Genomic DNA, 22,197 nt, shown 5'->3' with positions numbered 1-22,197 from the left:
GTCACAGAGAGAGTGAGAGAGAGAGAGAGAGAGAGGCAGAGACACAGGCAGAGGGAGAAGCAGGCTCCATGCACCGGGAGCCCGACGTGGGACTTGATCCCGGGTCTCCAGGATCGCGCCCTGGGCCAAAGGCAGGCGCTAAACTGTGCGCCACCCAGGGTTCCCACCCAGGATCTTTCTATTGATGTTACAGATTAACTGTAAATCATTTTCTAGTTGAATATAATATGCCAGCTCTTAGGTAATAGAATTTTCAGAATTTTGTCCATAATGGTAGTCTTTAATGTGTTTAGTAATTGAACTAAACAGTACTGCCCTTTTCATTTGTAACTGAGCCATCCACGTGTCCCTTGCCTTTTTCATTTGTAAACTGGAAACTTAAACATTGTATTTGTAGTAGATATAGCCTTAAGTATTATTTGGGTACATTTTTGTAAATATTATGCAATATCTAGGAGATAGAGAATTAGTTCATAGCTTTTTTCCTCAAAAACAATTGTTTTGATAAACTTTCTTTTGTGTAAAAATCACAGAATAATTTTAAATGCTTAGAATTTCCCTGAGCTTTTAAAGTGGAAGATACCATTATATCCACAAATGGGTATTTTCCCTTGAAAAGGTAATTCAGTATAGTTGTTAGTGTTTTTTTTTTTCTTGTCAAACACCCAAGAAATTTATTTAACTCAATATCAAGTTTATAGTAGGAATAACAACCATATTAGCAGATATGATTGCTCATCTAAGTCAGAAGCATTGAATGAATTAAAATGGGAAAAAAGATTAAATTTTGAGTAGAGGGAAAGGGGTAAAAATGTCACTAAATACAAAATTATTCTCAAGCTTGTTTGTTTTCTTTACCAAATAAATCAAGTTAAACTTATTTTTAGGAAAAGATTTATCTTTTTAATATAAGTTTACAAGACATTAAAATTTTTAACTGCGAGTAATACCACCAAACTGATTTTTGTCCATCTCTATTTTTAAAAAGTACAACTGGTATTCTTTAAGAAATGAAGGATGCTGTCTCTTTTATTAATTAATTTCTTCTGTTCATCAATTGGCTACCCTTCACATTACAAAATGAGGATGGAGCATTAATCTTTACTCTTTAAGCATTCTGAGCTAGTAGATCTGTTAAAGATAGCCATATACAATCATATAGGTTTTCTTATTCTAAAGGACCCAGACCACTTAGGATATTATCCATTAATATACCTGGTATTTTTAAGGCTACAGTCTATTGCAATTTTTAAGAAAAATGCTAATTTGTTCTTTTTCCTTTCTGATAAGTAATAAACAAGAATTTAAGTCTAATGTAGAAGCAGAGTAAAGTTAAATATATGATATTTTATGTAATTTTAAGTATCTTAAGTACTAAATGAGGTTTTTATACAATTGTTCTTGTTATATTTTTCAAGGAGGACTTGCTGCGTTTAAAGAAACAGATGAGGGTATTCTGTCAGATATGTCAGCATTACCTGACCAACGTGAATACTACTGTTAAGGAACAGGTTAGTAATGACCCTAGATAGCCATCTTTTGTAAGCAATCTTTAATAAATATCTAAACTAATACAGAAAATTTAAGTAATACTGAGATGTGCAAAGTAGAAACATCTGTCCATCTGTATTAGGCAAAGCTCAAAAAATAGATTAATTTCATATGGAGTTTATAAATAGTATTATAGATTGCCCTCATTGTGGTTATTCTGTTGTTATTTCTTTATGACTCACTTGACAAACAGATCATATATACAAATTAGATGTATGAAATTATGTAAATCATTCTTGGAAATTAACAAGTACAAGTATGCCTTCAGGGAGGGAAACTGGTCTATATATATGGTTTTGTCATCTCCGAGAATATTATCAGGTAGATTCTGACATTCCTGCCCATCCTGATTGTGTATGTTATTTTTTCTTTTGTGGACTTTGAGATAAAAATTTTATTTTATTTTTATTATTATTTTTTGAGATAAAAATTTTAATCATTTCCCTGCTTTCAGAGTGTTACCTTCCCAGTTCATATGCCCTCATGCCATTACTGTTAACCTCCTGATTCTGGAAATAACATTGTTAACTGCTACCATCAGTGGTTTTCGCATCTGTAAAATGAATTTTGATCCTGGGACTGAGAGTCTATTTAGTTTTAATTCTCTAATAGAGAATTAAGCTTTTTTGGACATATGCTTTTTTAAATGCTTCTGTGGAGAAGGCAGTTTTATAATCATAATAAATTAATAATGATACAAAATAGTTTTGGTGATTTCAAGGTTTTTTGGCCATTTTATTCTCCTTAACCTTTGCATATTGGGATAGAGCCCCATCCGTCATCACATGTGCTATTTTCAGCAATTTGTGTTATGTTGGGTACTGTTTGTTTATTTTTTTATTTTGGGGAGATACTATTTAAATAAGGGTGTATTTACTTAAAGGCTGTGAAAGTAGTTCAGGTATAGTCATCCAAGTATAAAGCGATCAGTAAAGTCGTTCAACCTTTGTGATTGTCACTTGTCTTCATTTTATTTTAAAATATCGAAACTAATTTTAGTGAAATACATTTGGAGTTTTATAGTTAAAAATTCACATTCAATATCCAGCCATTAATTTATTTTTCTTCTTACTTCCAACTCCCTTTTGTCCCTCCTATACATATATGCTTGGGCATAAATAAATTAGAAGTTAATAAATGGGCAAGATACAGTTATTGGCTTAGACATTTTTCTTGCGAAAGTATGAAGTTTATTTCTATAATTATTACATTGCTGAATTCTGCAGTTTTAAGTATGTAGTTTTGAATTATAGCAATAAAGGGTTTGGAAATTTAATTTTTGAAAAATTCACATGAAAGGAACAAAAGTTTCTGTAGGTGGTAAATTGAATTTAGAGTTAAACTCAGGATAGGATTTTAATGAGGTATACATAAATCCAAAGTTAGTAGCATGAAATATTCCTTTATGTTTTCATATGCCACCAAGATACTCAGCTTAATATTCCCAAATTCTTACAGTGTTAACACAATTCCTTATGGGTTATCTTAACGTAACCTCCTATATAGTCTGTTGTTCAGGACTTGGCAATTAATTATTTGGTCATGAAATATCTTGTATGTCAGTCTTCCTAACAACTTCCAGAAATATGTCCTAGTCAGTTCACTTGACCTGTTAGTTCACCTTGTTAGTAAATATCACCGTGCTTATCCCTTTTGTTTTCTTACTGTGTATGTTGCACAATTTTTTGTAAACTCAGATATACTGATGGGTATAAATGACTACTGTAGTAGTAAAATGAGGAAAGCCTGAAAGAAGAATTAAAGGGATAAAGTAAAGAGAAAAAAGTTAAATGTGGTTAGTTCCAAAAAGATAAAGACCTCATTGAGATATGCTTTGTGCTCTGTATTATGAATCTGTCTAGCAGTAGTCTTCCTTTAAGTGTAATTTGCTATTGACTTTGCGACCCCCAAATTTTATTTCTGTTACCTTTTCCCAACAGATAATTAAATTTCCAGTTTTCTTCTGAATATTTTTACCAGTGTTTGACTCCATTTAAAACTCCTGACTGAATAAATAAATAAATAAATAAATAAAATAAAATAAAATAAAATAAAATAAAATAAAATAAATAAAACTCCTGACAGTTTTTATAAAGCTCCCTAAGATCTAACTTTGACTTTATTATGATATTATCAGATTTGTCTGATGAATAATAAGCAGGCACATAATTCGTTGTGTTTGTACTTAATCACCACACATATTGAATGAGAGTGCTTAAAATGTATCAAGTACTTTGTGATCCCTCTTCTAGGAGATAATCTCCTTTGTAGAAGTTTTTGTCTTCCATAGAGAAAACAAATGGGACCAGGTTTATATGTTATTTTATATTTAGGAATGTATACCACGAGACATTGTCAAACAGTGTAGAGTGGGATTTGGATTCAGAAAACTTAAGGCTGAGTCCTGACAGCATGTTCTGATAGTATTAACATACTGTACAAGTCACTTAGAGTTGCTGAAAATAATATTTGTGGAATTATCTTGTAATTAGTGAAGCATGATTATATCTACTAGTAATCATTATTACTAAAATTACCTTCCTCAGCCTTAAAAACTTAGGAAAATACTACACACTGATTTTTCTTAAGAGATGGATTCTCTTTCTGTGTAAATATGTTACTTGTAACAGTTGGTGAGAAACCTTGGATTATAACATGCTGTACTGTTTTTATTTTTTTTAATAGGCTTTCACTATTCTCTGTGATATTCTGATGATCTTCAGCCATCAAATTATGTCAGGAGGGCGTGACATGTTAGAACCATTAGTTTACACCCCTGATTCTTCATTGCAGTCTGAGTTGCTCAGCTTTATTCTGGATCATGTCTTCATTGAACAGGATGATGATAATAACAGTGCAGGTAATTTTATTGGCATCTTTTTGTTAAGTCTTTGCATCCACCATAAATTTAACAGTGATATAAAGTGTTACAATACTATTTGATATTTTATTCTGAAAACATAAAAAACAAAGATCCATGTTCCAGCACATTTGTATTAATTTTTTGTAATACTGTAAAAACACATTGAGGAATGTGACTTGTGTAGTGCCTGGTACGTACTCAATAAAATTTACTCACTTTTCCCCTGAGTCATTGCTAACACCAGTTTTCAGGTAGTTTGAGCAGAATAAAGTATTAACTGACATTAATGTTGTATACATTTATAACAGGTTTTCATATTTTGAGGTGGTATTAAACTCTGAAATTTCTCAAGGTTAAAAGATGTTTGAAATTGTTCTGTAAATGTCTGGGGCAGTACAGAATGTTCACAGGAAAATAATTGTACCAACCTTGCCTACTGTTACGTTACTCTTTCTACCCTAATTACATACAAGATGACTTACTTGAGCAAGAGGTCATGAAAAAACAGTATTGGGTACCTTCTTTCTGGGTTTTGTTTTAATTTGGAGTTATACTTGAAGGACAACATAGTATCAATATATGTGAATCTCCATACATATACTGACACATCACTGTAAATTAGATTCTAAATACATGTAATTCTAGACCTGGCTTGTAGCTTATTTTCAGTAAAGAACTTTGTTATCAAGTATTTAAAACTTAGAAGAGAATTGAGAAACCTAGAGTAGCAAAAAACAGTTGTCAAAAATCCAAGCAATAAAGTTTATGTACTTAAGATTTTTTATCTTTGAATTGATAGTTTACTTATACTATGTATTTATTTACTTGCTTATTTTTAAAGATTTTATTTATTTATTCATGAGAGAGACAGGCAGAGGGAGAAGCCCGCTCCAAGCAAGGACCCTGATGTGGGACTTGATCCCGGGTCTCCAGGATCATGCCATGGGCTGAAGGTGGTGCTAAACCACTGAACCACCTGGGCTGCCCTACGCTTTTATTTTTAACGTTTATTTGACATTTATTGGTCAGCAGGCAATATATGGGGTGCTATGGGTATCCAAAAATGAGACAAGGGTTTTCCTTTAAAAATTCAATTCAATGGGCGCCTGGGTGGCTCACTCAGTTAAGCATCTGCCTTGGGCTCAGGTTATGATCCCAATATCCTGGGATTCTGGGATTATCCTGGTATTGAGCTCCACATTGATTGGGCTCCCTCTCAGCGGGGAGCCTCTTTTTCTTTCTCCTTCTGCTGTTCCTCCTGCTTTGCTCTCTGTCAATTAAATAATTTTTTTTTAAACAAAAGAATTCAAGTGGAAAAGACATCTAAAAACAATGCGATTTGATAATAGAAGCATGTATACATTGTTGTGGGCATGTAGAGGAAGTTTTAAGCAGTCTGGGAGTCCAAACACCATTGAAATAAGCTAACATCTGAATTGGATTCTAAAACATGAGTAGGAGTTTTTAAAACTTCTATGGGAAAGCATAGTTGTATTCTAAAAATTGATACAAAATCAGTTGTGGTTCATAACCCTTTTGTTATAGTTTGAGGGACTGGCCTCTCTGCTTCATTTATACCATGGCACTAGAAGAGAATAAGCTTGCCAATACTTCTAAATTTTCTAGGAGCTTTTTGAAATTATGCTCAGTCTTACCTCCTTAGATTACCCCCTCCCCCATTTATACTTTAAAAATGAAATATATTCCAGTTTTGGGGGGAAAATGTAAAATATGACATACTTGTCCATACCTACCACCAGCATTTGTCAAATTTTGCTGTTCATTACTGATTTTTTTTTAAGGGAATAAAGTATAGATACAAAAGAAGTCCTCATTTATATCCCTGCCCAATCCTAATTATTCTTTTTCCCTGGAGATAACTGCTATCCTGAATTTGTTGCTATCATGCCTTTGCATTTTAATTTTGTTATACCAAAAAAAAAATTTTGTTATACCAGGAGTTTATCTGTTAACAATGTATCATTTATTTTCTGTGCTAGCTTCCATATAAATGGTATTATGTTGAACATTTTATTTTGCATCTTGCTTTTTTGCATTAACATTTTTGAAATTTTTCAGTGTTGACATATGGTTATAGCTTATTCATCTTGACTGCTGAATATTATATAATATGAATTAACCCTACTTTATCCTTTCTTTAAAAAATTTTATTTATTCATTTTAGAGAGTGTGCAAGCGGGAAGAGGTAGAGGGGGGAGAGGGAAAGAATCTGAAGCTGACTGTGCACTGAGCACTGAGCCCAACGCAGGTCTCAATCCCATGACCATGAGACCATGACCTGAGCCAAAACCAAGAGTTGGACGTTTAACTGACTGAGCCATCCAAGCACCCCTACTTTATCCATTTTTTATATTGATGAACATTTGTTTTTAGTGTTTTCCCTATTATAAATAGTGTTATAAGGAATGTTCTTATACTTACCTCCTTGAGCACGTGTGCAAATGCTTTTCTAGTGCCTACTTAAGAGTGGAATTGTCAGATTATATAGTCTATGTGCATCTTAAAATTGACCACATGTTGTAGTAATGTTCTCCAAAAACAGTCGTATTGTTTTATTCTCCCACCAGCAGCATGAGATTCAATTGCTTTTCTTTCTCCTCTAACCCCTGGTGTTGTAGAACCATGATTATTTAATTTGTTGGCCCACATTAGGTGAGAAGGAGATAGTAAAAGACAATGCTTCTAGAGGCCCTGGCACAGGCAGCCTGGGTGGCTCAGCGGTTTAGCGCTGCCTTCAGCCCAGGGCCTGATCCTGGAGACCCAGGATCGAGTCCCACAGTGGGCTCCCTGCATGGAGCCTGCTTCTCCCTCTGCCTGTCTCTCTCTCTCTCTCTCTCATAAATAAAATCTTTTTAAAAAAAATAGAGGCACTGGCAACACAGAATAATAATGGCACTTGATATCTATGAAAGGCCTAGTGTGTTAGATACTTTTCTAACATTCTTTAATCCCCACAAAAAGAAAAGGTGGCTAGTTTTGGACAAAGAGGTAAAAAAAACTCAAGGCTTCTTACTGGCTCAGTCAGAAGAACATGTGACTTGATTTCAGGGTCATGAATTCAAGGCCTATGTTGGGTTGTAAAGATTACCCCCCCACACACACACACACAACTTAGAAAAACAAGGTGAAAACTCCCCAAAATCAGAGCTCAAAAACTCTCTGTGTGATTTAGTCTGTAGCGGGAAAACATCTATATAAGAGTACTTCCTAAGAGTAGTATTGAACAGTGATTGGAAGTGGTATTGTATAGAAATCCATTATCATCATGGAGACATTTAGAAAAAGCATACACATTCACTGTAATCTTTCAAAAGAGTAAACAAAACATTTTAGGTTTCTAAGCAAATGGCTTTGGAATTCTGAAATATGCACTTGGGATAACAAAACTTTTTCTGATGATCTGTCTTAAACTACCATTCTCAAAATTTCGCTTTAACTTACTAGCAGTTATTGAGGATCATTAGAGATAGGGTAAAGTAAACGTTTGTTTTATGTTTTTATTTTCTCCTTTTTAGAGGTTTTATTAGAATGAGGCAGATTACCCTTATGTAGGGAACCCATTGTATCTGTGCCTAGGTGAAATGTGCCTATTTTCAGTCTTTTAGGGGAGAATTTCAACTCCTAATTTACTGGTATGTTTACAGACATCAGTTATATATCGGCATTGAGACCAAATGATAAACATTTGTTTTAAATAACATTCTTATTTTACACAAATTATTTTTTTGTATTGGGAATCTTATATTGACGACCTGACAGGAAATAACACCTAGCAGTTCTCAAAGGAGATAATATAAATAGCTAAAAATGCATGGAAAAACTTGGACTTTACTGCTAACCAAAGAAATGTAAATCAAAATAAGATAGTTTTTAATAAGTAATTTTGTTTGAAATTTTGCACAGAGGAAAATTCTTTACATAGGTTCTTATGTAAAAGGCTTCATCACAATTTTATTTGCAACATCAAATAGTTAGAAACAATCTTTTGGCAGGACTTGGAGGCTATAGTCTGGCTTCCTTGACTACAAAGTTGGAAATAAGTCTATTTTCTTGATAACTCTAAATCTGAACATCTCACATAGTGTATCAGAGCAGAAATATGTGAAGTTTTCTTAAAAAGAATAGTTCCTAGATCAGACTTAGTGAATATATGTCATATGTATAAAATAAGTACGTGTTAATAAGAGTTGGAGTTAAGGTGGGATGGGGTTATCCCTGGAAGGGATAGGATAATTTCTGAGGTTGGCTGCCTTCCCTGTGAAGAGCTTTAAACAACAGACATTGAATATGCAGACCTCTTTGGCATGCTATCCTATTAGGGAAGTGGGTGAATGCGTTAGGCAAGCTCAGCCTGACTTCACTAAACATCAGTTCATCTGACTCACTCCACTTGTTCTTGTTACATGTTTAGTAAACAGCCTTATGATTACTATTTGAGTTCTCAAAAATTTTGTCTATTGGGATTAATGGACTGATCATTCACTGAGATATTGAGTGATTATAATTTGGATTTTATTTAAATGCGTGTACCATATTTTTCAAATTCTCCCAAATAAAGGTATTTTATAGTGAGAATTAAAAAAATACATATGGCTGAAGTAAAATACAGATGGCTTAATGTTTGTAACTTTTTTCCCCCAGATGGTCAGCAGGAGGATGAAGCCAGTAAAATTGAAGCTTTGCACAAGAGGAGAAATTTACTTGCAGCATTTTGTAAGCTAATTGTATATACTGTGGTGGAGATGAATACAGCTGCAGATATCTTCAAGCAGTATATGAAGGTAAAGTTGAAAAATGGATAGCAACTTATTTTTATAATGCTTAAAGGAAAATGTAACACTTGCTTTTATGCTTGATTGCCATTAAATTTTTTAAATAGTAAATTACTTTTCTAGCATAAAATAAATTTCTTTTAAAATTTAATGTTTTTGGTAGTATTACCTCATACTTCTAGTCTTGGGTTTATTGAGTTTATTTCATTTAGAATATTGGGACCATCTTGTCTTGGGTTAACGATCACTATTAGAAATTACCTTTGGGTTTAGTTTAAGATAACAGGATGGTGTTCCTCCTCTGCTTTATAATAGCATAAAAAGGGTATTGTTCTAGGAGTCAGGAGACCTAGCTGCTATAGTTTTGGCTTGGTTATAATGCATTCATGACCTTGAGTAATTCAACACTTCTTGTGTTTCTTCATCTGTTCCACTGTGATAACTAAGGTTCCTTTAGTTTGATAATCTGATTTGATTCACAGTGGGTTATTCACAATTTTCATAAGTACCTGTGAGATTCTCTAATTTTTAAGTGGTAGTAGAAAGGATATTAATTGTACTAATGAAATATAACTAAATATAGTAAGATAGTTTTTCTTTAATCTTTCTCATGTAAAATCTAATTATAAATATAAACTTTAAAAGCCTTTGCTGTCACCAAATAAAATATGTAATAAATTTGTCAAAACCAAATTAATTAATTCTCTCTTTGAAATATTTTGCTATGTGATAGAATTCTAGCACCATTGTAAATTACTTTGGAACTTAAAGTTGTTTGGCATTATCATTTTTACATTTTTTAAAAGAAACTAAGGTTTGTAAAGTCGTTTTGCAAATTTTAAACTTTTTCGACAGGTATTATAGATTAAAGTCAATTTTATTAGTCATAAGGGTATGGTTATCCTGTTATAACCATCTGATAGTTATATATTCATTTTGAAACAAGGTCTTACATTAGAAAATATTTCATGTTCATTAAATGCATAAGGTAAATGTCACACACAATGAGTTTTCTTTTAAGTGTTAGTATGCTGTAGTTTCTATAACCCAAATTAATAAAGTTGGAAACTGCATGAGACCTACATGCCAGTAACAATAAGTTATAAAAGTAACTGATTATATCCAATGTCCTCATAGTTCACAGAACACAAGAATTTTATGTCCTTTGTGCTATTTCAGAAAGCATGCATAGGCATTGTTTTACCCCACACCTCCTTAAAACCAGTCTGGAGCATAAGGTGATTGGATCTCAACTGCTGTTTTGGAATTTACTAGTGTTAGGGATTAATATGCTTGAAAATTATCTAAAGTTTCAGTGACATTCTTTCTGTCTTTGAATGCATAATTTCAGCCAATTACATATTTGTGACATACATGACTAACATAAAATTAGTTTTATTGTCCAGGAGTTTTAAGAGATAACGCTCTAATTTATACAAATTTCTTTTCTAGTATTATAATGACTATGGAGATATCATCAAGGAAACCATGAGTAAAACAAGGCAGATAGACAAAATTCAATGTGCAAAGACCCTTATTCTCAGTTTGCAACAGGTAAGATATAGAGTACCAACTTCAGGCAAACATAATAATACCTAATAGTTTTCAATGTAACAAGTAGAAAACTGGGCAAAGGATGCAATAGACAGTTCATAAAAGTAGAAATACAAGATTTTCAGTCTCACTAATAGACACTCTGCAAGTGGGATCATTTTTTGCTTTCGGACTGGCAAGATGGACAGAACTTAGAGCTATCTAAGCTATGGGGGAAATAGGTACTGTCAGCAGTATATATTGGCACAGCCTTCCTGGTAGGCAGTTTGGCAATATATGTCAATATTTACAATGGTATATGCCATTTGTGGCAGCAATTCTACTTTAAAATTTTATCCAAGGTGATAATAGGACAAGTTTGCAAATTACACATGGCAACATTGTTTATAATAGCAAGAAATTAGAAATAATCCAAATGCCCATCAATAGGATATTAGGTGAATATATTGTATAGTGCATATAAAATATAAAATTAGTGTAGATTTGTATTCACTAATATGTAAAGAACAATATATAGTCTGAGAATAAAATTTAAAAGATTATAGTATAGCATCCCTGTAAAATTGTACTCACCTATATATCTATCTGGAAAAATAGTTACGAAAATTTTAGCTTTGGTAGGTTTAGACTGAATTTTACTTTTTCATTTTCTTATTTTAGTGAGCATTTACCAATCTTATAACCAAACTCTACCGTATTCATTTACATTTTGACAGTGGTATATAATTGGTAGGTATAATTGGAGGCAGGTATAATTGGATAGAAATAATTTACTTAGTATACTTTTGTCTCTGGAGACCAAGTGCATGCAGAACATAAGCCAGCCTTTCTCAATTTCATAAGGTTTCTTGCTTTTAAGAAATCTAGGTGTTAAATTTCTTAATTCCATTTGCATATTTGGATATTTATTAAAGCTAATAGAATATAAAAGGTATTGAAAGGTTAACATTAAAGTAATTTTTTTTTCCTATAAAATGTTATTCACTGTAGAAATTTTAGAAGATATAGAAACTAGAAAAAATACAGCTTATCCTTGTTTTTCACTAAAATACATTTTTAGGTTTTTTTAAAAGATTTTATTTATTTATTTATTCATGAGAGACAGCGAGAGAGAGGCAGAGACAGGCAGAGGGAGAAGCAGGCCCCATGCAGGGAGCCCGACGTGGGACTCGATCCCGGGTCTCCAAGATCACACCCTGGGCTGCAGGCGGCGCTAAACCGCTGCGCCACCAGGGCTGCCCACATTTTTAGTGTTTAATAGCCTTCTTAGTCTTTTTATGCCTGTATGAAATCTTAAGTTTTATAAAACTGAACCATATTGTGCATTCTATTTAGCAAGCCTGAATTTTTTATGTTAATAAAAGCATAACACTTTCATACCATTACATACTTTCCAATTTTTAATGACTGTATAGTGTTGCATTTTGCATACAGGGATCATAATTAACCAAGATCTCTTCTTGTTTAATGCCGAGGACTTTTGTAATCCTTGCCATTACAGATAGCACTAAAACATTTTTGTACCTATGTATCATGTACAAATATTATTATACCTTTGGATAAAGGGCAGTAATTAGAATTGCTTTGTCAAAGGACATCAAAATTTTACAGCTTTCAATACAGATTCTTCTATAGAAAGGTTATCTCAGTTTGTTTCTAGCAGGTCAGAGTACTCATTGCATGATAACTCTTAACAGTAGTAGCCATTATCTATTAAAAACCTTGGCCATTTGGTAGTTGAAAAATTGTTTTGTTGTGCTTACTTAGGATGAAAGATCTTGATGTGAAGATTTATCATGTAAATGTAAAATAATAGCATAGTTGCCTAATAATTGAGTGGATTTCTTTTTTTTCTTTATATTTTTATATGCTTTTTTAATATCCAGTTAACACCAGAATAGATTGTGCCATAACTAACCTTAAGAGTTTCTGGGGAAAAAAAAGGTTTCTGATGTCAGTAACTACCTCTGGTCTGAATATATGAAGTACTATATTTTTGGTCATTTGTATCATGTTTTTAAAAAATCCATGCTTTAGAATAAAATGCAAAGCTTTATTTATGGAACATCTAGTATGTTTTAAATAGAGAATATGTGATCTTAATAAAAGATATTAGTAATCCATAATTATAACAAAAGTTTAATATGCTTTCTTTCTTTCCAAACAGCTTTTTAATGAAATGATACAGGAAAACGGCTATAATTTTGATAGATCATCCTCAACATTTAGCGGCATAAAAGAGCTTGCTCGACGTTTTGCTTTAACTTTTGGACTTGATCAATTGAAAACAAGAGAGGCCATTGCTATGCTACACAAGTAATCTCCAAATATTTTATTCAGATCTCCTGTTTTTTAGTCATGAAATTTTTTTATTTATCCCTTATTTAGAATAACCAAACTCAATAGATGCTTTATTGTCTTTTTGAGAACCAGTAATAATGATATCTCCATTAACACATGTGTTAGGGTTCAAACTCCTTTTATAGAAAATCTTTGCTTTAATTAAAACAATACAGAATCTTTATACATTATGTGAAGAAAAGCAACATATATTCATCAGGTATTATAAACTCTCTTAACAGCTTTTATTATAATCTCACTGCTAGGCAGAGAAATTTTTGAGATTTGATTCAGTTTTTCTCTTTCTGGTTCTGTTTTCTATTTTGTCATGACCTTTTCCTTTGTTTTGAGCTGCAACCTTCTTTCTCTCTGCATATATTCTTTGCTTTATCAAAATTGGAAATGATCTGATTTAATTTGGGGCATGTAATTTAGTTGATCAATCATACTTTCAAATATGAGTATATTTTAGAGTTTTAACATATCCAATACATGGTCAGTAATCTCTTTATTTCTTAATTCTAGATGAAGAGCCTGGCCTTTGGGAAAACTAAAACTCTTTTATGAAATTTCTCTGTTTGATTTGTGTCTCTTTTAGTCCTTGCTTACTTAGTTATAAAAATGTTAAATGTCTCCCTACAGAGATTTTTCTGCTCTTTAAGTTAGTCCCATGCTTTCCCCAGCTTTAATTCACTCTCTCCTTTCACTTTGCTGTAGAAGTTCAAATTCCTTTTTATGCCTTTTAATAATACATTGGATGATAATTGTAGGTAGTATTTAAGGACCACACATGTAGTGATTAGTGATTATCCTGAGAAGGTAATATATTACTTCTTCATGTAGTAGCCTGCCTTCTTTTCTCCCCAATTTAATTTGGATTTTTACACAGTTACATTTTGGAAAAGGGTATATGATTATAATGTTGAGGTGTTATCTTGATTTGAAGTATTTATTATTAAGTAAATATAGTTAAAATAGGCCCTGAGTAAAGTTTAATTCTTTTTTTTAAAATTTATTTATGATAGTCATATAGAGGGAGAGAGAGAGGCAGAGACATAGGCAGAGGGAGAAGCAGGCTCCATGCACCGGGAGCCTGACGTGGGATTCGATCCCGGGTCTCCAGGATCGCGCCCTGGGCCAAAGGCAGGCGCCAAACCGCTGCGCCACCCAGGGATCCCGTAAAGTTTAATTCTTAAAACATACTCTTAAATGGGTCATTATGAAGAGTTTTCAATAATTATTTTTAAGTTTGTTCTATATGTTATGATAGGTCTCCTTTATATCCTGAAAAATACAGAAAATGTACTGATCATTACATGAGAGAATTTGGGCTATTTTCTATGGAGAAGAGACCTGAGGAAAGAATGTAGAAAAACCACAATCAAAGTAAATGATAGCTATATTTGTGGGGTTTTGTTGTTTGTTTGTTTGTTTTAAAGTAACAGTGACATAAAATGTAAATTTGCTCATTCTTACACTATAGCCTCCTTATTCTCTTTATTCCTCAGATTAAATGCATGGCAGTGGAAACATCTTAGTATGGAACGAAACTAGAGAGAAATTGCCTAAGTTACCAAATTTTGTATTGTACTCCTTTAAATGTTTCTTTATTGTTGCAGAGATGGCATAGAATTTGCTTTTAAAGAGCCTAACCCACAAGGAGAGAGCCATCCACCTTTAAATTTGGCATTTCTTGATATCCTGAGTGAATTTTCTTCTAAACTACTCCGACAAGACAAAAGAACGGTGTATGTGTTAAAAATATTCTATTTAATTTTGTTTTGAAATTCTTAAGGATGAATTGTTATACTTGATTTTTATCCTTTTTGCACACACACAGATTAGAACTGTAGGATTACATTAATGCACAAAAAACTTTAGAAAATTTATAATTTAAGGATTATAACTATATTTTATGCATTATACTCCATTTTAATTCTGTATGTTCCCCTCACAGTGTAGTTGTGGCTTTAGAGGTGTAACTTGAATGCTTTATGTATCCTCATCTGCATTCTTCACTTAGTATAACCAAGGAGGGAACATTGAACAGACAATAATATTGGTAATTCATCCAAGAGCATCTTAGCCTGTGTACTAAGCTGTGACTATACTGGAAAGTAGGTTTCCTTTTTATCTTTTTTGTTTTAACTACTAGTCATATCCTTAGCAGGCCGGCCAGTAAGACAATATTTTTTCTAGTATAGTCTCCTAAAATGGCGACTTATGTTCTAAAAGAGCCCAACGAATGCAATTAAATTCTCAAAATTCATCCCCTCTTTGAGGTATAAAAGGGCAGAGGAATATGAATAACTCAGTATATGTAAGTCTTCTGAAAGTCTATCAGTATTTTGCACATAAAGATGTATACATTTTACATGTAATTCTAAAGCAGACCAAACTAATCCCTGGTGATACAAGTCACAGTAGTGGACACTTTTAGGGTTGGGGATTTTGAATAGGAAACAGGACATAAGGTACTTTGTAGGAATGTTCTTTATCTTGATGTATGGGTTACATGACTGCATTTATTTGCAAAATGGTCTGACAGTACTCTTTAAGTTCTGTGCATTTTATTACATATAAATTTATCCCAATTAAGAATTAACACTGTTAATCAGAGAAATACAACTTTTAAAAAAGATTTTAGTTCTTCATGGGAGATAGAGAGAGAGAGGCAGAGACATATAGAGATGGAGAAGCAGGCTCCTTGCATGGAGCCCGATGTGGGACTCGATCCCAGGACCCCAGGATCATGCCCTGAGCCGAAGGCAGATGCTCAAACTCTGAGCCACCGAGGTGTCCCAAGAAATAAAAATTAAAGCAATGAAAAACCATTTTTTGCTTAGCAGATTAGCAAAAAATAAGAAGTCTTGATAGTCCATAGCATTGCCAAAGATACGGAGCAAGAAACTTTTATACATCGTTGATGACTATAAATTGGTATAAGACCACTTTGTGGAGCCATATGACAATGTCTAGTAAAGTTTAAGATTCTCTCTACCTCATGATCCATTAATTCTATTCATAGGTAGATAACCTACAGAATCTGTTACATGTGTGTACATGGAATACCGTAAAAGAATTTGACCATCACATTGTCTGAATAGAGGAAAGTTCAAAGGAACTTAACATCCATCAGTTAGAAAATGAGATCAGTAGATTTTTATACAAGGGAATATCATAAGCAGTCAAAATGGTTAGATTTTTTTCAAAGTAAATATTAATTCCTTAATTTTCTTAAACCACCCATTCTTCAAATTTCTGATAGTCTCATGTCATAAAAGGCTTTCTACAGTTCAATTGAATTGGGATTAAAATAAGATTCACACATCCGAATTAATTTTTTTAAATTTTTGTCTGTTTATTGTGGTATAATAGACAAAACTAATATATTTAAAGTGTACAACATGATGATTTATATATATATATATATATATATATATATATATATATATATATATATATAGTGAGAGGTTTCCTCTGGTCAAATTAATGAACACATCCTAAATCTCATATATTTACCCTGTTGTATTTAAATATAAAAACAGTTTAGAACACTTAAGTGTTCCTCTGTTAGCAAATTTCAGTTTTACAGTGTTAGAATAATATAGCATCAGCAGTTATCACCACAGTAATAATTAATAAGTTAGATCCTCAGATCTCACTCATCTTTAAAATTTTTTATCCTAACTTATTGAGATATAGTTGACATATAACCTTGTGTAATTTTTAAAAAAGATTTTATTTATTTGAGAGAGAGAGCAAGAGAGCAAGCACAAGTGGGCAATAGAGGCAGAGAGAGAGGGGAGAAGCAGGCTCCCCACTGAATGAGGAGCCTGCTATGGAGGTCGATCCCAGGATCCTGGGACCATGACCTGAGTGAAAGGCAGATGCTTAACCGACTGAGCCACCTAGGTGCCCCTAACATTGTGTAATTTTAAGGTGTACAATATGTTGATTTGATATACTTAGATATTGGAAAATGATTAACACCATAGCATTAGGCAATGCCACTTTTCCAAAAATGGTTATTTAAAACATAATGTCGAGTACAAAAGGCAAAGTATAAAACTGTTCTATAATGTTTATAGACAAATATATAGTAAAAGTATATTATGACTTCACTCCTGTGGAATTTAAGAAACAAACCAACATGGGGATTGGGATAGGGAAAGGAGAAATAAACCAAGAAACAGACTCTTAACTGTAGAGAGCAAACTGATGGTTTCCAGAGGGAAGGTGGGTGAGGGGATGGGTGGAATAGGTGATCAATACTAAGGAGAGCACTTGTGATGAGCACTGGGTGTTGTATGGAAGTGTTGAATCCCTAAATTCTAAACCTGAAACTAAACACTGTATGTAAACTAACTGAAATTTTAATCAAAACTTGAGAAAAAAAATATATATTAAAAATATAAACGTATGTGTCAGGATGTAAGATCAGGTTAGTAGCCTTTGTGAACAGGGAAGAGAACAAAGAGAAATAGCACCAGCAAGGGCTCCTTATCTGGAATGTTCAGTTAAGCTATGTGGTAGATACATATTTGTAAATCTCTACCCGTGAGTATATTTTGGCTCAAGCTCCATATGTTGTCATAGATCGGTACCGGTTTTTAGACTGACAGTATATAGTCCGCACTTTGAGGAGTACTATACTACTGTGTATAGCTGAAATATAATTAAGAAATACCAAGCGAACACCATGCAGTATCTTTGTAACTGATTCTTCCTATCCTTTCTCTTTAATGGTGTTCAATACTTGTGATTTTGAATTGATTGGAATTAGTTATTATGAAGACTGCAGATTATTTGCATTGCACTTTAAAGTTAGTTGATGAAATTTGTGTTCATGTATTTGAAGAATAGATAATAAAGCACTGAACTCTTAGTGTCAAAAACCTGAGATTTGAATCATGGTTGTATTGCTTTCTCATTCTTATCCTTTGCTTCCTCATCTGTCAAATGAGAATATCTCCCTCCCAGGATTATAAGAATAGAGTTGAAGAACCCAAGAGAAAAATGCCTTACATAAAAGTAGTCACACAAATGTTAGTTGAATTTTGATTGCTATATTACATATCAGCCGTAGAATCCTTGTGATACTTGGATCCAAGGGTAAATGTATGACTTCCATCAGGCTGAAACTTTTTTTCAGATAGGAGCCATATCTTATTCATTTTTGTACCAATCCCCAGTGCTGGGGCCTAGTGACATAGTGGTTGCTTGACAAATACTAAGCTGTAATGCTCTGGATTATTTCATTTAATGAAGAATCTTGACGGATACAAAATTGCTCATCAGTGTACTGATGAAGCCAAGATTGAATTGTGAAGTGCCCATGCTTAGACAGCTGTGTGTGGTAGAACTGGGATTAGAACCCAAATTGCATGGTTTTAAATCTAATCCTCTTTCCAGAAATATGCCTTGGGTTTGTTCTTCTAGCAAAAGACCTGTAAAGTTAGAACAGAAACATATTAGAAAACACTAACATCCTTCAGTTGTTACTGTATGCTTTGAGGGAAATGTTTGTTTTGTTTCACTCTAATTTACTTTTCATTTAATTATAATAAAATCATTGAATGTTCCTTATGGTATGTGAACATTAAGATTATTTTAGAGAGGAATTAAATAAAAAGGGGGAAAATAACTATGGCAGTTTTATGTGTTAAAGCCTAATGGTTTCTACTTCTTTTTAAGGTATGTTTACTTGGAAAAGTTCATGACCTTTCAGATGTCACTCCGAAGAGAAGATGTGTGGCTTCCACTGATGTCTTACCGAAATTCTTTGCTAGCTGGTGGTGATGATGACACCATGTCAGTCATTAGTGGAATCAGCAGTCGGGGGTCAACTGTGCGGAGTAAAAAATCAAAACCATCTACAGGAAAACGGAAAGTAGTTGAGGGCATGCAACTTGCACTCAGTAAGAACATAGTTCATTCTCTTTATATTTACCCCTTATGTTTAACAACTGAATTGTCATTAGGTTCACCTTAGTTTTAAATTTGAGATACGTGTTGTTAAATAGTATCCTGTATAGTGTGTCCAGTTATGTGTCGAATGTTTTAAGCATTTTATATATATAAACTCAGTTCTTAAAGCTCTTTAGGTATATCCTCATTTTTCAGAAGAGAAAACTAGTACAGAGAGGTTAAGTAACTTACCTAAGGTCACACGGCTATTCACTGGCCAGACAGTCTCAGGCTGGAACTTCTGCTTTTTAATCATGATGCTATATTTTATATGTATAGGGATATGGACTCAGCATCATAGAGCTAGTTGTTACCTAAGAGATCAGATTATCTAGTTTAAGTGTGGAGCAGCAGATTCAGAGAGGTTCTCACGAATTTCTGTGAAGAGGTCATTTATCATGAAGAACTTGATAGAGATATAAATTCTGTCTGTAATCTTAGAAGTAGGAATGCAGTATGACACTTGAATCTCTTGGATTCCTAGCACTATTATAGGGTTGATTTGTAATGGGCCTGGGGATTTTTTTCCTCTCCTTTGGAACCTTTAAACAAATTAGCATAGTTGCCAACATTTGTTTCATTTATTGCTGAATAACAAACTACCCCAAAACTTAGGGACATATCAGGGACATGATGTCTGATGTTTCAGCCAGGAGAGAAGACTCAAAGGCTGGTGATGAATTCTGTGGAGGCACCTTCAGTTAAATATATATCTGCTGCCAGCTATCACCCTGGACTTAAGCTGGATTATCTGTTAGAACACCTACATGTGGTCTCTCCATGTGGCTGTTTGGCTTTCTCACAGCATGTGACTGGGCTCCAAGAGCAAATATCTGAAGAGAAGTAGTAGAAGCTACCAGTTTTTTAAGGCCAGAAACTGGCACAGCATAATTTCTACCATATTCTCTTGACCAAGCAATCAGGGCTCAGCTTTAAGGGGATAGGACATAATTCCCCACCTCTTAATGTGAGGAATGTCAAAGCTTTAGGGGCCATATATTCTAATTGCCATATAATTCTTCAGCCATCATCAGGTATATAGAGTTCAATACTTCATTGTCCCGTGGTTGTCTTTTGTCCAGTAATATAAATGCATAAACTTATAACTGGTACAACCTTAGATTTACACTTGATTATGTAATCCCAACATCTCCAGTCTGTGGGGGAAATCTCTTTTATAGTATCCCTGACCAGTTAAAATAGTTAGGGCTAATGGTCTATAGGAAGTTAAGTTGTTGTTTTGTTTTAAGTTGAAAAGTTATCTGATTAAAAGATGATGTTTCCTGCACATCACTTTAAGTTTTTCTCATCTGAACAAATAGTTGATTGTTAATGGATTTATGCTGGGCCATCAAATCTCTCCTTTTTATTAGACTACATAGAGAACAAATGAATTGGTATTTATATAACATCTTTTTTTTAAGACTTTATTTATTTGGATGAGAGAAAGAGCGAGCACAAGTTAGGGGTAGGGGCAGAGGTTAGCGAGAGAAGCAAACTCCCCACTGATCAGGGAGCCCTATATAGGGCTCAGTCTCAGGACCCTGGGGTCATGACCTGAGCTAAAGGCAGATGCTTATTAACTGACCGAGCCACCCAGTTTATATGACATCTTGAAGATAAATCTTTTACAGAAAGAGTCAATACTCTTTGTTTAGGTTTTTGAAAAAAGACATAGAAATTGGGGCATTAGTAAGTTATAAGAAGAAAGGATGGCTACTGATAGATTGGCCAGATCAGTGTAAATTTGAAGGGAAAATTAGAGCCTAAACACTGTAGAAATTAATGGCTGATGTAATTATATTTCAGATTATGAAATTTGTCTGTCTAAGGCATTAGCTACTAGTACATATTCCTTTTTCCTCTTTTCTTAAAAACACATATCTATGCACATGTGTAATCTTCTAATAAAGTAGTTTTCCTGCAAGTCGTCAAGTGCTATCAGTTTCACCTCCCAAATCAGTGGTTTTAAAAAAATTACTATGAATTCAGTAACACTTGCATGTGAATTTGTCTTTTATTAATCACGGCAGCATCTACAGATTTGAAAACAAATAGCTTTGGCAGGTGTGAAATCTGTTTTTGGTCTAGTGCTTAATACGTATATGGATTTGTGCTCCCCTTGGAGTTGGTGAGCATCCTCTAAACTAGGAGTCGTTCTTCCATCATATCCATTCCTGTTTCTACCTCTCACTCACTTGGGCTATACAGTTAGCCTCCTAACTGTCCTGTTTGCTCACTAATCTTTGTTCTTAAGTCCACCTTCTACACTGCCACCACATACTTTGACTAAAATATGTAGCTTCCACATTGCTTCCCTTCCATAAAACCTTTGGCAGTAGTTCCCGCCACCTTAGCACAGCTTAGACTTTCCATAAATTGATTCATGCCTCTTTATTCAGCCTTACCTTTTGCCATTTACCCTAGGAGCATCAAACTCTTAGTTTGAACCCTATGAAATTGCCATTTTTTGCAGGTCAAGAATTGCTGAATATCAGCAAATTGGTATGGTTCAGTTGTCATGGTTTTGTGTCTCAATGTTTTTGTTTATGTTCTTCCCCTGCCTGGAAATTATCACAGTGTACACAGTATCTACTCTAACTAGAAGGCACTTTTGGGTAGCTGACTCTGATCCTTTTCATTGCTCCCATTCCACCTGTGCTGCCCTCTCTTATAGCACTACTACACTGTTGTCATTGCGTGTGTTTTCTTTGTCTCGAAGGACAGGGATTGCACCTGTTATCTTGGTATCCCCATTTCAAGCACTAGCATGTGGAAAGCAACCAGATGTTTGTTGACCTGAACAGGTTATATTAGATATTTTGGGTAGTCAAAATTAGTGAATGAACTTAATTGCTATTAATTTTCTCTTAGCTGAAGAAAGCAGTAGTAGTGACAGTATGTGGTTAAGCAGAGAACAAACACTGCACACCCCAGTTATGATGCAGACGCCACAACTCACCTCAACGATTATGAGAGAGCCCAAAAGATTACGACCTGAGGATAGCTTCATGAGTGTCTATCCAATGCAGACTGAACATCATCAAACTCCTCTTGATTATAAGTAAGTACATTTGATCATTTTCTGTACTATAACTTTATTAATTACATAGAAAAAAGTTAAGT

General features: G+C 33.7%; 1 protein-coding gene across 18 annotated transcripts in view; it reads left to right on the top strand.

The window, feature by feature from the left end:
• The window catches only part of STAG2 (STAG2 cohesin complex component), a 136,987-nt gene that overhangs the window by 103,478 nt on the left and 11,312 nt on the right, over positions 1–22,197 (top strand). For all 18 annotated transcript variants that reach the window (XM_072816833.1, XM_072816832.1, XM_072816834.1 and 15 more), the window contains 8 exons: positions 1,419–1,511; positions 4,237–4,411; positions 9,077–9,216; positions 10,660–10,761; positions 12,929–13,077; positions 14,721–14,849; positions 18,799–19,022; positions 21,946–22,135. In XM_072816833.1, coding sequence (XP_072672934.1) covers positions 1,419–1,511; positions 4,237–4,411; positions 9,077–9,216; positions 10,660–10,761; positions 12,929–13,077; positions 14,721–14,849; positions 18,799–19,022; positions 21,946–22,135 — 1,202 coding nt within the window. The remainder of the gene's footprint in view (positions 1–1,418; positions 1,512–4,236; positions 4,412–9,076; positions 9,217–10,659; positions 10,762–12,928; positions 13,078–14,720; positions 14,850–18,798; positions 19,023–21,945; positions 22,136–22,197) is intronic.

The sequence above is a fragment of the Canis lupus genome, chromosome X (assembly GCF_048164855.1).
Source record: "Canis lupus baileyi chromosome X, mCanLup2.hap1, whole genome shotgun sequence".
NCBI classification, from domain to species: Eukaryota; Metazoa; Chordata; class Mammalia; order Carnivora; family Canidae; genus Canis; species Canis lupus.
Note: the sequence above shows the minus strand (reverse complement) of the source record. Positions and strands in the feature narration are given on the sequence as shown.